The following is a 16,091-nucleotide window of genomic DNA, read 5'->3' on the forward strand; positions in this document are numbered from 1 at the left end:
TTTTAGAAATAAAAATAAAAATTTACATACAGTAAGTGTTCAGACCCTTTGTTATGAGACTCGAAATTGAGCTCAGATGCATCCTGTTTCCATTGATCATCCTTGAGATGTTTCTACAACTTGATTGGAGTCCACCTGTAGTAAATTCAACTGACTGGACATGATTTGGAAAGGCACACACCGGTCTATATAAGGTCCCACAGTTGACAGTACATGTCATAGCAAAAACCAAGACATGAGGTTGAAGGAATTGTTCGTAGAGCTCTGAAACAGGATTGTGTCGAGGCACAGATATGGGGAAGGGTACCCAAGAACACAGTGGCCTCCATCATTCTTAAATGGAAGAAGTTTGGAACCACCAAGACTCTTCCTAGAGCTGGACACCTGGCCAAACTGAGCAATAGGGGGAGAAGGGCCTTGATCAGGGAGGTGACCGAGATCCTGGTGGTCACTGACAGAGCTCCAGAGTTCCTCTGTGGAGACGGGAGAACCTTCTAGAATCAGGCTTTTATGGTAGAGTGGCCAGACAGAAGCCACTCCTCAGTAAAAGGCACATGATAGGCCACTTGGAGTTTGCCAAAGGAACGTAAAGGACTCTCAGACCATGAGAAACAACATTCTCTGATCTGATGAAACCAAGATTGACCTCTTCGGCCTAAATGCCAAGCGTCACGTCTGGAGGAAACCTGGCACCATCCCTACAGTGAAGCATGGTGGTGGCAGTATCATGCTGTGGGAATGTTTTTCAGCACCAGGGACTGGGAGACTAGTCAGGATCGAAGGAAAGATGAACGGAGCAAAGTAGAGAGAGAGATCCTTGATGAAATCCTGCTCCAGAGCACTCAGGACCTCAGACTGGGGCGAAGGTTCACCTTCTAACAGGACAATGACCCTAATCACACAGCCAAGACAACGCAGGAGTGGCGTGGGGACAAGACTCTGAATGTCCGTTAGTGACCCAGCCAGAGCCCTGACTTGAACCCGATCTAACATCTCCGTAGAGACCTGAAAATAGCTGTGCAGCGACACTCCCCATCCAACCTGACAGAGGTTGAGAGAATCTGCAGAGAAGAATGGGAGAAACTCCCCAAATTGAGAAGACTCAAGGCTGTATTTGCTGCCAAAGGTGCTTCAGAAAGTACTGAGTAAAGGTTCTGAATACTTATGTAAATGTGATATTTCTCATTTTTTATTTGTAAAAATGTGCACAAAAAAATCTAAAAACCTGTTTTTGCTTTGTCATTATGGGGTGTTTATGTGTGTAGATGAGGGGGGAAACAATTTTATGTAAAGTGACAAAATGTGGAAAAATTCAAGAGGTCTGAATAATTTCCAAATGCTCTGTAAGTACTTTACATCACTGCCATTAATGATTATAAACCAGAGATAAGCATAAGTGTTCAGACTCAATAAAGTCATAAATCCACTAGATGAAACACTTTTTAAAATATATTTTATTACATATGTTTAAAGGTAGACTTTGCTCTCACACAGTCAAACACAGTATCAGTATGTGCAGTATGTGCAGGGGTTCTCTTCATGCTGTTCACTGGGTGGTAGCCACGGGACCAAAACAGCAGAGAAGTTGAGCCTCATGCGTCACCCTGTTAGTTGTTGTGGTAATGTACCCAATAAATAGTTTCCTTTCTGCATCACCATCATATCGATGAGTCTGCCTATGAAGGACAGCATTGTAACTATAATGCAATTAAAGGACATGGAAGCATGGTCATACATCTACAATTAGAATATCAACAATTATCTTAAATATTTAGAAGTCATACTTTTGAGTGCTGTACATATGCAATAATCAGAACTAAATGTCTTATCTCTGCTCACTGGTCACCATAGCAGCACCCACCCGTAGCAAGCGCTCCAGCAGGTATATTTCACTGGTCGCCCCCAAAGCCAATTCCTCCTTTGGCCGCCTTTCCTTCCATTTCTCTGCTGCTAATGACTGTAACGAATTGCAAAAATCACTGAAGCTGGAGACCCATATCTCCCTCACTAGCTTTAAGCTGTCATAGCAGCTCACAGATCACTGCACCTGTACATAGCCCATCTGTAAATAGCCCATCCAACTACCTCATCCCCATACTGTTATTTATTTTTAGCTCCTTTGCACCCCAGTATCTCTACTTGCACATCTATCACTCCAGTGTTTAATTGCTAAATTGTAATTATTTCGCCACTATGGCCTATTTATTGCCTTACCTCCCTCATCTAACCTCATTTGCACATGCTGTATATAGACTTTTTTTCTCTATTGTGTTATTGACTGTATGTTTGTTTATTGCATGTGTAACTCTGTGTTGTTGTTTGTGTCGCACTGCTTTGCTTTATCTTGGCCAGGTCGCAGTTGTAAATGAGAACTTGTTCTCAACTGGCCTACCTGGTTAAATAAAGGTGTTCTCAACTGGCCTACCTGGTTAAATAAAGGTGTTCTCAACTGGCCTACCTGGTTAAATAAAGGTGTTCTCAACTGGCCTACCTGGTTAAATAAAGGTGAAATAAATAAAAAACAATTAAAAAGAGAGAGTTCAGCCAAATTTAAAAAAATACCCTGTAAACCTGGGGTGTCAAACTCATTCCGTGGAGGGCCTAGTGTCTGCTAGTGTTAGTTTTTTTCCTTTCAATTAAGACCTAGACAACCAGGTGAGGGGAGTTCCATACTCATCCGTGACCTTAATTCATCAATCAAGTACAAGGGAAAACCCACAGACAATCGTGGATTGAGCTTGACACTTCCTGTAAACAGTCTATGGACAAAGTATGACAGCAATCAATGCGTTGCTTTTGTTTACCTGACCACTATTTACTAACTTCTTAGCTTTTGTGGCACAAATCCAATGCAAGTCAATTGTCTTGATATTAGCATTTTTACTGGGTAAGGATACCAGTATTTATTTAGGTAAATATCCCTTTTAACATGTCATTGTATATATTAGTGGGAGTTTGTTTGGTGAGATTGTTTGTGCAGTCAAGAAAAACAAAAATGCTGCAATAAAAGGGTAAACTGTTATTGGAGAACGTAAGGCCTTCTAGTAAGCTGCATTTCTACGTACCCAGTGTCAGGTGAACTGGTGGGTACCATTTTTATGTCTGTGCGTGCAGTATTAAGAAAGTTAGAGGTAGTTTGGCGAGCCAATGCTAGCTAGTGTTAGCGCAATGACTAGAAGTCTGCAGGTATGGTAGCGTACGCTAGCGCGAGAGACGTCATAGTGCACGCAGAGACATTAATATGGTTCATCTGACCCTGGGTACGTAGAAAAACAACCTACTTGCCAGAATCTAGTTGTATCCCTGTAAAGATGGACTTTTATGGAAACATTTAGAGGAGAATGCTATTCGTGGTAAATGCAGGATAATAATTTATCCTCAAAGTCAAAAGAGCTTAATAACAACACAGAGCTCAGGGTTACAGTTAATGACCCAATACAATTATTATCGATGCAGGGAAAGAGAAGTTGGAACGGACTCTAGACTGACAGTGTTTAAATATTCAGTTGCTTTATGAATTGGCACCTTGATTGCGATATAATGGCACCGGTTAGCTGACTAATAATTAATAAAGTCACCAGGTTAGCGCAATCATTTAAAGTCTGATGAAAACACTGTAGGTGTGAAGAAAGGAATAAGTGCTGAGTATTTAACGGAAGGCGTAGTTAGCTGTTTTGAAGTTGTAACTTGTAAGTTTAAAAAATGTAGTACGTAAAAACAAACAAAATCTACAAAGTAAATATTATAATGATGCTTGACACAGAAACACAGGTTTTAGTGGTATTCTCAGTTCAGTGTGTCATCCACCTTAAGTAATCTTAAATTGTAGCAGTGTTTTAAATAGACATGCACATTGTCCTGTTTTCCATTGTTCTGGGGCGGAGCAGGGTAAAATATTTTAATCAGACAGGCCAAGTCTGTCTAATTACAATGAGGTACTTTCCTGGTAAGAAAAAAATTATGATCTCTTTCCCCACCCAGCCTAAATCCTAGTTGAATCTTTATAGATGTGTTCTGATAATGCCCAGATCAAAGGTCCCACCCAGCCTAAATTGTAGTTGAATCTTTATAGATGTGTTCTGATAATGCCCAGATATAGATCAAAGGCCCCACCCAGCCTAAATCCTAGTTGAATCTTTATAGATGTGTTCTGATAATGCCCAGATATAGATCAAAGGTCCCACCCAGCCTAAATCGTAGTTGAATCTTTATAGATGTGTTCTGATAAGGCCCAGATATAGATCAAAGGTCCCACCCAGCCTAAATCCTAGTTGAATCTTTATAGATATGTTCTGATAAGGCCCAGATATAGATCAAAGGGTGAAAGGATCAATACTTGGACTAGGTGAGGGATTTAAGGTCTATTTCCTTGGTTACTGTTGATCTGTGAGGTATAACAGAATCCGTACTAGGTCAGTAAGATGGTGAAACTAAACAAGGAAAGGTTGTATAAGGCTTGTTTTTTAACCAGAAAACTCTTCAATGTTTACATTGAGAGTCACTAGATCAAGTTTGAGGGCACAATGAAGAAGGCTCCAGTTTTTCAAAGTAGGCCGTCTAGAGAAACCTGCAATGAAGGAAAGTACAACTTTGACGTTAAACATGACGTTAAACTTTTGTTGCCAATGGGAATAGACAATGTATGTTTTATGGTTGTATAGCATGTTAGGACAAATGAATGGAACTTTCTGGACGACTAGTGAAGCGAACACAAAGGAAGGAAAAACCCAGAAGTCTCTCTCCTTTTGGCTGTCTTGGTTACAGCAATTATATTGCACATGAAGTTTCACAAAGGCATGTTCATTTGACATCTGATTTTGCCTTTCATTTTGACTCATCCTGTCTTCATTTCTGTAAAATTATGGAAAATATTTATTGAAATGAATGAATGTGGCTATTATTTGGACTATCATTAAATGTAATCGCACAGCTTCTTACTGTGTTCCCCCTAGCAAATCACAGTTCTCGTAAATAATCAGCCAACAAGATAATGTGTTTTCACAGCATGGGCATGACATTGTCACGGTCATTCAGGTGCTGATAGCCTCGGGCAAGGTGTGACCTAGCCTGTTTCTTCAAACATGGAGGGTTCCCTTCAACAAACACAGGAACCTGATGACATTAAGCTGGCTTGTAATGGAGATGGTCTCTCACCAATAACATCCTTTCCTCACCTAAACCCTTGTAAAAAGAGACTAAACTAGACCTAATAAAAACGTTTTACTTTATGTGTACTTCTACCTATAGGACTGTGTACAGTATATATTGTTTTTTGTTTTACTAATCACACTAACCTCACAAATATATATATTTTTCAGGGGGAGGCACGACACAAGAGCCCTTGTTAAAATGAGTCCAGGCATGGACCAGCAGCAGTGTATCATTGATACCCAACACATCACGACACACACCATGGGCAGAGGAGATCTTGGCCGGGGGGAGGGGGAGAAAAAGCTGCGCTACATGCTGAAGGACGGTAGCTGCCCCGTGGTGTTCCACCAGTCCCCGGGCCAGTGGAGCTTCTTCCTGGCCGACATCTTCACCACGCTGGTGGAGCTCCGCTGGAGGGTCATGCTCCTCATCTTCTGCCTCTCCTACATCCTCTCCTGGCTCTTCTTCAGCGTCCTCTACTTCCTGATCGCCTACGTCCACAAAGACCTGGAGGACAATGACACGGCTCCGTGTGTGGCGAACGTCCGCAGTTTCACTTCCGCCTTCCTGTACTCCATGTCGACCCAGGCGACTATCGGCTATGGCTTCCGGGTGATGACGGAGAACTGCATGGTGGCCATCGTGGTGGTGACTATCCAGGCCCTGATGAGTTGCTTCATCGACACAGTCGTCATTGGCATCACTGTGGCCAAAATGGCGTGCGCGAGCAAGAGAGCGCAGACAGTGGGCTTCAGCAACTCCGCCGTGGTCAACGCGCGCAACGGCGCCCTGTGCCTTGTGTGGCGTATCGCCGACTTCCGCAGGAACCACATCCTGGAAGGCACCGCCCGGGCGCAGCTGGTCCGCACCATGAAGCACCCCTCTGGGATGATCTCCGTGACCTACCAGGACCTAGACATCCAGAGTAGACACCTCATCCTGGCCACCCCGGCCAGCATCGTTCACAAGCTGGAGCCTGGGAGCCCCCTCTACAGCCTGGGACCGGACAGCCTGGCGGAGGAGGACTTTGACCTGGTAGTGTCCTTCACCTACACCGGTGACTCCACAGGCATCCTGCACCAGACACGCACGTCTTACAGCCCGGCAGACATCCGCTGGGGCCAGCGCTTCCAGGACATGGTGCAGGTGGGGAGGAGGCACTACAAGGTAGACTATGCCCTGTTTCATCAGACCACCTGGGTGCAGACACCCATGGTCAGCGCCCAGGAGAGTGACAGGGGGAGACCGCCGACAACGGAATCTATCGTCCAATCGCAGCGGCCGTTTGTGAGATCGAGCAGGAAATTCCGGAGGTCCTTGGCTGATGTCAGTGAGGAGGTGGTTCAGGAGGCGTGGCTCTGATGGCGCTGTGATAATCCCAAAACAGCAGAGACAGATAACTACACTGTTACATTATGGTTATATAGTACATTATCACACAGGACTTCAGGAAAGGACTTGAGTAAGTGTAATAGGGTAGTTTCATTGTAAATAACTATTTTATATCATATTTTATACTCCTTTGTTATATCCTTTATGAATGTAATAATTGAACTAAATGTGATGAAATAAATAAACAAAGCGTACGTTGTTGAAGTCACATCTGACGTCCAAAAGGACTCATTTCAACGTCTTTGTTGTGATCGACAGACTGCACCAAATTTAAAATAAATATACTTTTTTTCTGATGTGATGTTCGTAAAGTTTTATTCAAATACAAAAATACCTCCCATGTTTCTTTAGTGAAAAGTCAAAAAGATGAAGATTGATTATTGTGCATTGTAGTGAAGTCATATGCAATATATTTACAGTTCCATTCTAAATCATGTGTTTAATTCAACCTGCATCACATTCTACACTGGGGTTAAATCACAGAGCTGTTCCTTATCACTGACGACTGCGGCCAGTACCTCTATATCACCACCTTGTGTTCAGTGTGTGTTCAGTGTGTGTTCAGTGTGTGTTCAGTGTGTGTGTGTGTGTGTGTGTGTGTGTGTGTGTGTGTGTGTGTGTGTGTGTGTGTGTGTGTGTGTGTGTGTGTGTGTGTGTGTGTGTGTGTGTGTGCTGTACTGTAGACTACTATACTCAAACAAGTATATCCTTCCTTCTGTAGCTCAGTTGGTAGAGCATGGCGCTTGTAACGCCAGGGTAGTGGGTTCGATCCCCGGGACCACCCATACGTAGAATGTATGCACACATGACTGTAAGTCGCTTTGGATAAAACCATCTGCTAAATGGCATATATTATTATTATTATTAAGTATATGAGATGACCTAATAAACGGATTACTTAGTGTAAGGTTGATTAAAATAATGTATATATTTTTTTATATTATTATAACAAAATTGTAGTATTATTTTTAATAGCCCTTTTATCAGTCTTATTATTATCGTGTGCGCGCATGGGCTTTGAACATGATGAACTATTTGATGCTGGAGTCCAAACAAGCGCTGTAGCTTTCTATTGGTCGACTACAACGACAGGGCGGGGAATAGGCACATGTGTTTTCAAAGTCCGCCCGTGCAAAGCAAAGTATCTTCTTCAGCTGAAGAGGTTGATGGCAGTGATTACGATGTCTATCCGGATATCAAATATGAACGGTGGAACCCAAATATGGATATTAACGCAAAAACCTACCTGGATGCATGGAATGTATTAGAATAAATTACCGCTGATTTGCCCTCGAAAGATCAACAGGTAAACCATGTCCCGTTACTTCGTTCTAACGGTGTAGTCTACGTGGGAATAACGGCGCAACCGTGAATAACGAGTCTTCTGTATAATGTTAGCCTACAAATTGAACCGGACATACCCTACTTTATTTCTACAAAAAAAAAATATAACCAGAGGCCTTGACAGTGTTCAAGCAAAAATATTGTTATGTGTTTCAGTTTTACTGTTTTGATGAGGCTGTCTCATATTTATAGTGTTCAACAATCACTTTTTTCGATATACTTCAGAGAGTTAGGGAGTTAATGAAGTATTCGATGGGTTGTAGGCTACTAGTTGTGTGGGTATCGATGCGTCAGCGAGATTCAAGTATGTTTAATTTAAGCTACTCATATCCAATGAAAAGCCGAGGTAATGCTCCCTGATCAGTTGGAAAGTGTTTTGACTTGACAACGAAACATAAACCGTGACTTTCTTCCTTCCACCTGTCACGCAGAGAAAAAAGGAGCCTGTAGGCCAGCTCAGGTTGATATGATTATGCCCAGTAGCCTACACCCATTGCTTCAGAAAATAAATACATAAATATATATATAATTAATTGAACAGTGATTATTCATCGCTGTTTCTTATAGTGTGTTTCTGTATTTGATTATTCAATTGGCCGTAATAGACCCATGCATGAATTAATGACAGTCGGCCTAGCCTACCTAAATATATTAACCTGCACTTATTTTATTATGATCCGAATTTAAAGTTAGACTAGGAAAAATATTTCTCTCAAACATGTTAATTCTGACTACCCTGATTCAAAACAATGAATTAAAGCCAACTGTCAACCCTGACATCCCATAGTAGCAGGTCATTCCATAATGAATGGTGCTGCAGTGCTGCTGAATATTGGATAGAAATGATTGATCTATTCTTTGCAATAATATATATATTTTTTAAAGGAGCAGGTTTATGTAACCAGTTTCCATCTGTCTCAGCTGGTCCTAATTGCACGCAGGCAAAATAAACAGTTGCAGTCTGTGTGGTGCAGCTAAGCCCAGTGCACACAGTCACACTCTGATGACCTGGTTAGATAAGGGTTGATGTGGAATCTAATGAATGGACTTCACAATGACACATTTCATTTGAGGAAACAGATTGGGCGTAACTGAGGCGTGCTGTTTGTTGATTTCCAGCCCAGTCTTATTTGTTGTCCCTGACTTTCTGGACTCGGTAGACAGTATCAGTTTGATACCGTAGCCAGCGTCTCTGCCGGTGTCTGATGTTCATGTTCTTGGTCTGTCATATCATGTCAGTGTGTATACTGGATATCGTTCCATTGGTTTATCCTTGCATCATTACGCTTGTTTTAGCGTTGAATGTATTTAGTGGTGTTGGTGTTGTGGTACAACGCAGGTATTGGTAGATGGTCAGTGGGGCCACATGACTTGTTAGATAGCAAGGAAGCATAGTGATTATGAGGTGGTTGCGGTCTGATTTGGCCTGTTAATTGTAATTGTAATGCGTGGTGTGTGGTGGTGTAGTTAGTTAGCTGGAGAAGATTAGGACGTCCCATAGGAAGCTCATTCACAGTGAACCAGCCTCTATCTCTGTCAGGATAGTAGGTCCGGCCTATGGGTCATACGTCGCTACATGAAATATTCACCGATAGCCTCATGAAATGCAGATGTAAAAATAGATCCAAGTTATTTTTATTTTGTAGTTTTATTCCAGGTGTTTCACTGATCCAATGGTATCTCAAGAGTTCAGCTGTCTTGTGTGTTCACCACAAACATGATGGATTCATCATGATACATTTACATTTTAAGTAGGACTTTGTCCATTTAAACTAAATACTTGTTGAATTACTTTTTGCTGTTGAAGGAGAGTATTGTATATGAAATTACAAGGGGATGCAGAAAGGTGGGAGGGATAGTTTGGGAGGTGAAGTTGGGGACTAAACCCCAGTCTCCGGAGGGAACAATATTTATGCATAGTTCCCAAGAAGTTAGAACAAATTAAGCCCCAAACTCCCAATAATGCATCATGCAAATCAACACTAGTTTCTATTCCTAGTCAACCTGACAGTGACATCACTGGATGAGTAAAACAGAGATGAGGGACTTGGATGAGATGGAGCTTTCAAGACAACTGGGAACTCTGGGAAAAATCACGATGTCATTGATCTTCATGTCGGAAAGTCTGAGTTCTAGAAAGATGCCTGAGTTTCCCGACTTGGAATTCCAAGTTGGATGCTTGTTTTTTTCCCCAGAGTTCCCTGTTGTCTTGAACGCACCTCTGTGCGTTTTCAAAGTCACATTCAGTGAAGAGTGCAATATTTTCAAGGGATAATTAAATGAATGAAATTATACACACTGATTTCTTCTACTTTAGAGCTTTTATATTTTACAATCAAAAGGCTACTTAGTGTACATCAAGAGCCTACTCTAAATACCAAGCGTTTACGCCAAGGGAATTTGAGAGTGTGGACACGTATTCACTATCCAATATGGTTCATTGGACAAGACAGATCACACTTCATAACGAGACACAAATGTGTCTTTTCAACCCGCAAGGGCCAACCAAAATAACCATAGTGTGCAACCGACTAACACGGGACTTCATCCAAATGACATCTTGACCTTCTCTCTGTGACAGTGGTTCAAATCACTGTTAGTTGTTTTGGCATTAGGGTGGAAGTAAGCCGGCAGACAATAATTCATACCCTGTGGTGCATTCTAATGGCTCTCTCAGGCCACACAGATGCAGTCGATAGTTACTGGGTTTTCTAGTTCAGTTGTCCTCGTTGCTCTGTTGCATGCCCTGCAAGGTTATTGTTGCTTTAAAAGAGACCATCCTGTATAGAGCTTGTTTACAGCCTGGCCCTTTAAACCTGATTACATGACTATGTTGTAGAAGTTGTTGAGTTAAGAGTAGAAGAAGAAACTGAACAGGTGTTATTCTATTCCCCTAGTAGATCATTGAAAGATCCCACAGAAAATATGGACTAAAATATGTCTACTTAACTGTTACAGTGGGGAACAAGCATTGGACATTAGCACTATGTAAATAAACAATTGGGGGAAAAATATCAAGTAAAAAGATGTTGGGAAAAGGTATGATCACTGATCTTTTTTTGCAGAAACCCACATACATGGACACCACAGGAGGACGGCTCATAATAATGTCTGGAACGGAGCCAATGGAATGGCATCAAACACCTGGAAACCATGGAAACAATGTGTTTGATGTACAGTGCCTTGCGAAAGTATTCGGCCCCTTGAACTTTGCGACCTTTTGCCACATTTCAGGCTTCAAACATAAAGATATAAAACTGTATTTTTCTTGTGAAGAATCAACAACAAGTGGGACACAATCATGAAGTGGAGCGACATTTATTGGATATTTCAAACTTTTTTTAACAAATCAAAAACTGAAAAATTGGGCGTGCAAAATTATTCAGCCCCCTTAAGTTAATACTTTGTAGCGCCACCTTTTGCTGCGATTACAGCTGTAAGTCGCTTGGGGTATGTCTCTATCAGTTTTGCACATCGAGACACTGACATTTTTTCCCATTCCTCCTTGCAAAACAGCTCGAGCTCAGTGAGGTTGGATGGAGAGCATTTGTGAACAGCAGTTTTCAGTTCTTTCCACAGATTCTCGATTGGATTCAGGTCTGGACTTTGACTTGGCCATTCTAACACCTGGATATGTTTATTTTTGAACCATTCCATTGTAGATTTGGCTTTATGTTTTGGATCATTGTCTTGTTGGAAGACAAATCTCCGTCCCAGTCTCAGGTCTTTTGCAGACTCCATCAGGTTTTCTTCCAGAATGGTCCTGTATTTGGCTCCATCCATCTTCCCATCAATTTTAACCATCTTCCCTGTCCCTGCTGAAGAAAAGCAGGCCCAAACCATGATGCTGCCACCACCATGTTTGACAGTGGGGATGGTGTGTTCAGGGTGATGAACTGTGTTGCTTTTACGCCAAACATAACGTTTTACATTGTTGCCAAAAAGTTCAATTTTGGTTTCATCTGACCAGAGCACCTAATTCCACATGTTTGGTGTGTCTCCCAGGTGGCTTGTGGCAAACTTTAAACAACACTTTTTATGGATATATTTAAGAAATGGCTTTCTTCTTGCCACTCTTCCATAAAGGCCAGATTTGTGCAATATACGACTGATTGTTGTCCTATGGACAGAGTCTCCCACCTCAGCTGTAGATCTCTGCAGTTCATCCAGAGTGATCATGGGCATCTTGGCTGCATCTCTGATCAGTCTTCTCCTTGTATGAGCTGAAAGTTTAGAGGGACGGCCAGGTCTTGGTAGATTTGCAGTAGTCTGATACTCCTTCCATTTCAATATTATCGCTTGCACAGTGCTCCTTGGGATGTTTAAAGCTTTAGAAATCTTTTTGTATCCAAATCCGGCTTTAAACTTCTTCACAGCAGTACCTCGGACCTGCCTGGTGTGTTCCTTGTTCTTCATGATGCTCTCTGCGCTTTTAACGGACCTCTGAGACTATCACAGTACAGGTGCATTTATACGGAGACTTGATTACACACAGGTGGATTGTATTTATCATCATTAGTCATTTAGGTCAACATTGGATCATTCAGAGATCCTCACTGAACTTCTGGAGAGAGTTTGCTGCACTGAAAGTAAATGGGCTGAATAATTTTGCACGCCCAATTTTTCAGTTTTTGATTTGTTAAAAAAGTTTGAAATATCCAATAAATGTTGTTCCACTTCATGATTGTGTCCCACTTGTTGATTCTTCACAAGAAAATACAGTTTTATATCTTTATGTTTGAAGCCTGAAATGTGGCAAAAGGTCGCAAAGTTCAAGGGGGCCGAATACTTTCGCAAGGCACTGTATTTGATACCATTCCACCGATTCCGCCCCAGTCATTGCCATGAGCCCGTCCTCCCCAATTCAGGTGCCACCAACCTCCTGTGATGGACACACATAGTGGTTCCTTTGTGCTCCAATGACTTGTTTGATTAACATGAACCTGATCTGTAATGTGACTTTCAATTGGCTGGTCTAGCCTAATTAATACCAGCACTAAGCAGAGCTGAGAGGATCTGTTATCTTGTCAGCTGACACAGAACTGGAATAGAAAATGTCTGTCATGTCTACAATCCCAGAGCCCAACATTTACTTAAATATTCTAAAATGTACAGTAGAATGTATTTACTTCCGTGTGAATGGTCAAGTTGTGGTGCACATTTGAGTGTTGAATGCATCATTTAGACAATAGGTTGAACGCCGCTGATTTTTCCTTCTGGTTCCACCAATTAGTCTTAACACAGACTTTTCTTTTTGCTTGTCCTTTCCACAGCCCACTTCACGGATGAGGTACGAGACACCCATAAGAGAGGAGGACTGAGCAGGCCCCTCGCCAGCACGGCTCTCCTCTGGAGAAGCCCAGGTGCAACAGCAGCAGGGGCAGCTTTTCCCCATCCAACTCCCTAGGACCCAAAAGTCCTAAACTCCACATTTCCTGTCTTAGTGGGTCCCGGCGAGTGTTCAAAACTGTTTCTCCAACGCTTCTACCAAAAACTCAGACTGTTTTCCAGAGCAGAAGCAGCGGTTGGGCCCAGCAGCTCCTTCTCCCAGGGGGGAAGCCATGGGGAGCGTGCGAAGCCACCGCTACAGCATTGTCTCCTCCGAGGAAGACGGCATGAAGCTAGCCGCCATCGCCGCCGTGCCCAACGGCTACGCCAATGGCACGGTGGCCAAGGTTCACGCTGCGCAGCAGCAGGCTGTGAGCCGCTTCGTCCAGAAAGACGGCCACTGCAACGTGCAGTTCATCAACATGAGCGGGAAGGGCCAGCGTTACCTTGCCGACCTGTTCACCACCTGTGTGGACATCCGCTGGCGCTGGATGTTGATCATCTTCTGCCTGTCCTTCCTCCTCTCCTGGCTCTTCTTCGGCTTCGTCTTCTGGCTTGTAGCGCTCTCCTACGGCGACCTGGAGAACGAGACGCAGATGTGCGTGTCTAACGTCAACAGCTTCACCGCCGCCTTCCTCTTCTCCGTGGAGACACAGACCACCATTGGCTACGGCTACCGCTACGTCACCGAGGAGTGTCCCGTGGCCGTCTTCATGGTGGTCTTCCAGAGCATCTTCGGCTGCATCATCGACGCCTTCATCATTGGCGCCGTCATGGCTAAGATGGCCAAGCCCAAGAAGAGGAACGAGACGCTGATCTTCAGCCACTACGCTACGGTGGCCATGCGGGACAGCAAGCTGTGCCTGATGTGGCGCGTGGGGAACCTGCGCAAGAGCCACCTGGTGGAGGCCCACGTGCGCGCCCACCTCCTCAGGTCGCGAACCACGGCCGAAGGCGAGTATATCCCCCTGGACCAGATGGACATCGACGTGGGCTTCGACAGCGGCGTCGACCGCGTCTTCCTGGTGTCGCCCATCACCATTGTCCATGAGATCGACGAGGACAGCCCCTTGTATGAGATGAGCAAACAGGAGCTGGAAACGTCCCAGTTTGAGATGGTGGTGATCCTGGAAGGTATGGTGGAAGCCACGGCCATGACCACCCAGTGCCGCAGCTCCTACGTGGCCAGCGAGGTTCTCTGGGGCCACCGATTCGAGCCAGTCCTGTTCGAGGAGAATAACTACTACAAGGTGGACTACTCGCGCTTCGAGAAAACCTACGAGGTGAGCAGCACGCCCCAGTGTAGTGCCAGGGACCTGGCCGAGAAGAAGTCTCTGGTCTCTTGCTCCAACTCCTTCTGTTACGAGAACGAGGTGGCCCTTGAAAAAGTGGAGATGGAGGAGACGTTTGATGAGGAGAAAGAGGAGGATGGGGAGGAAAAGGAGGTAAAAATGGAGGATCAGGGTGCTATTGAGAACGCAACACTGGAGGAGACAAACACAGACACAGTCTCTGTACATTCTGAACACAATCAGGAGACCAGGAGTCTGACGATGCCTTCCGAAGCAAGGCCTCTAAGACGAGAATCAGAAATATGACTGCAGAGATGTTAGGGGGGAAATACTACATGAAATACTATTATGATAGGTTTGACCTTTGCTCCTAACGGCTGTCTGTACTACTGCAGGATGGCTTGACTGTGAGGTGAGTGTCATTTTCTGAGGAAGACACTCAGGCACAAGCGAATGCAGAATTAACAGACCAGAGAAAATGATGCAATATTATTTATTCTCTTTACACAAGTCCCTCATCTGGTGGGAAGCGATGGTAGATTGACTGAGAGGAGTTGATGGCTCTTCTGGCCCGTGGCACTATAGGAATGAGACGGGTTAGGTAGCATTTTATACAGTGTGTGTGTGTGTGTGTGTGTGTGTGTGTGTGTGTGTGTGTGTGTGTGTGTGTGTGTGTGTGTGTGTGTGTGTGTGTGTGTGTGTGTGTGTGTGTGTGTGTGTGTGTGTGCGTGCGTGCGTGCGTGCGTGCGTGCGTGCGTGCGTGCGTGCGTGCGTGCGTGCGTGAGTCTTTGAAAGTTGCAAGAGAACATTGGAAAGTTGTCACATTGAGACTCCACACGAAAAAATGATATATACTGTACCTATACTTTAGAAGTATTACTATATTTAGATACTACAGTATTTACTGTAGTGTTTTTGTGGATCTGTCTGTAGTATACTGTAGTATTTTCTGTAGTATTTTTGCAGACATTACTGTAGTATACTGTAGTATTTACTATTGTGTTTTTGCAGACATTACTGTAGTTTTTACTGTAGTGTTTCGCAGACATTACTGTAGTATACTGTAGTTTTTACTGTAGTGTTTTGCAGACATTACTGTAGTATACTGTAGTATTTACTATACTGTTGTTGCGGACATTACTGTAGTATACTGTAGTTTTTACTGTAGTGTTTTGCAGACATTACTGTAGTGTACAGTATAGTATTTACTATAGTATTTTGGTTTTATTCTCTTTTGTTATCTGTCTGTGGCACAAATTGGGGTGTGGGGGAAGGGAATGTGCAGGACATATGCAAATGCAATATTAGCATACCAATACAATGTGTACTGTAGTATTCTACAGTATTCAAAAAGGTATATAGTAAGCACTAAATCAGGGTTCCCCAATTAGTGGCCCTCAGGCTGAATTTATTTGGCCCCCCAAGTTTTCATTATTTATCATTTTCATTGTTGGACATAAAAGACTGTAAAACACCAGGAAAGTCTGTTGCCAACTATTCCCACGCGTAATAGATATGTGATCTTATACAAATAGAAGCAAAGTTTGAAATTGTTCTGTTTTAGTCAAATATTATATATTTTTG

General features: G+C 43.2%; 2 protein-coding genes across 2 annotated transcripts; both read left to right on the top strand.

The window, feature by feature from the left end:
- Positions 1-5,127: 5,127 nt before the first annotated feature.
- LOC124027698 (inward rectifier potassium channel 16-like) lies at positions 5,128-6,839 on the top strand. The gene has a single exon (XM_046340069.1). It carries the CDS (start codon positions 5,350-5,352, stop codon positions 6,511-6,513), a length of 1,164 nt encoding a protein of 387 aa, XP_046196025.1. The 5' UTR covers positions 5,128-5,349; the 3' UTR covers positions 6,514-6,839.
- An 858-nt stretch (positions 6,840-7,697) lies between these two features.
- LOC124027697 (inward rectifier potassium channel 2-like) lies at positions 7,698-15,512 on the top strand. Its single transcript, XM_046340068.1, has 2 exons — positions 7,698-7,849; positions 13,161-15,512. The coding sequence occupies exon 2, from the start codon at positions 13,449-13,451 to the stop codon at positions 14,811-14,813; it is 1,365 nt and encodes a 454-aa protein (XP_046196024.1). The 5' UTR covers positions 7,698-7,849; positions 13,161-13,448; the 3' UTR covers positions 14,814-15,512.
- The last annotated feature ends 579 nt before the right edge of the window (positions 15,513-16,091 follow it).

The sequence above is a fragment of the Oncorhynchus gorbuscha genome, unplaced genomic scaffold (assembly GCF_021184085.1).
Source record: "Oncorhynchus gorbuscha isolate QuinsamMale2020 ecotype Even-year unplaced genomic scaffold, OgorEven_v1.0 Un_scaffold_3487, whole genome shotgun sequence".
NCBI classification, from domain to species: Eukaryota; Metazoa; Chordata; class Actinopteri; order Salmoniformes; family Salmonidae; genus Oncorhynchus; species Oncorhynchus gorbuscha.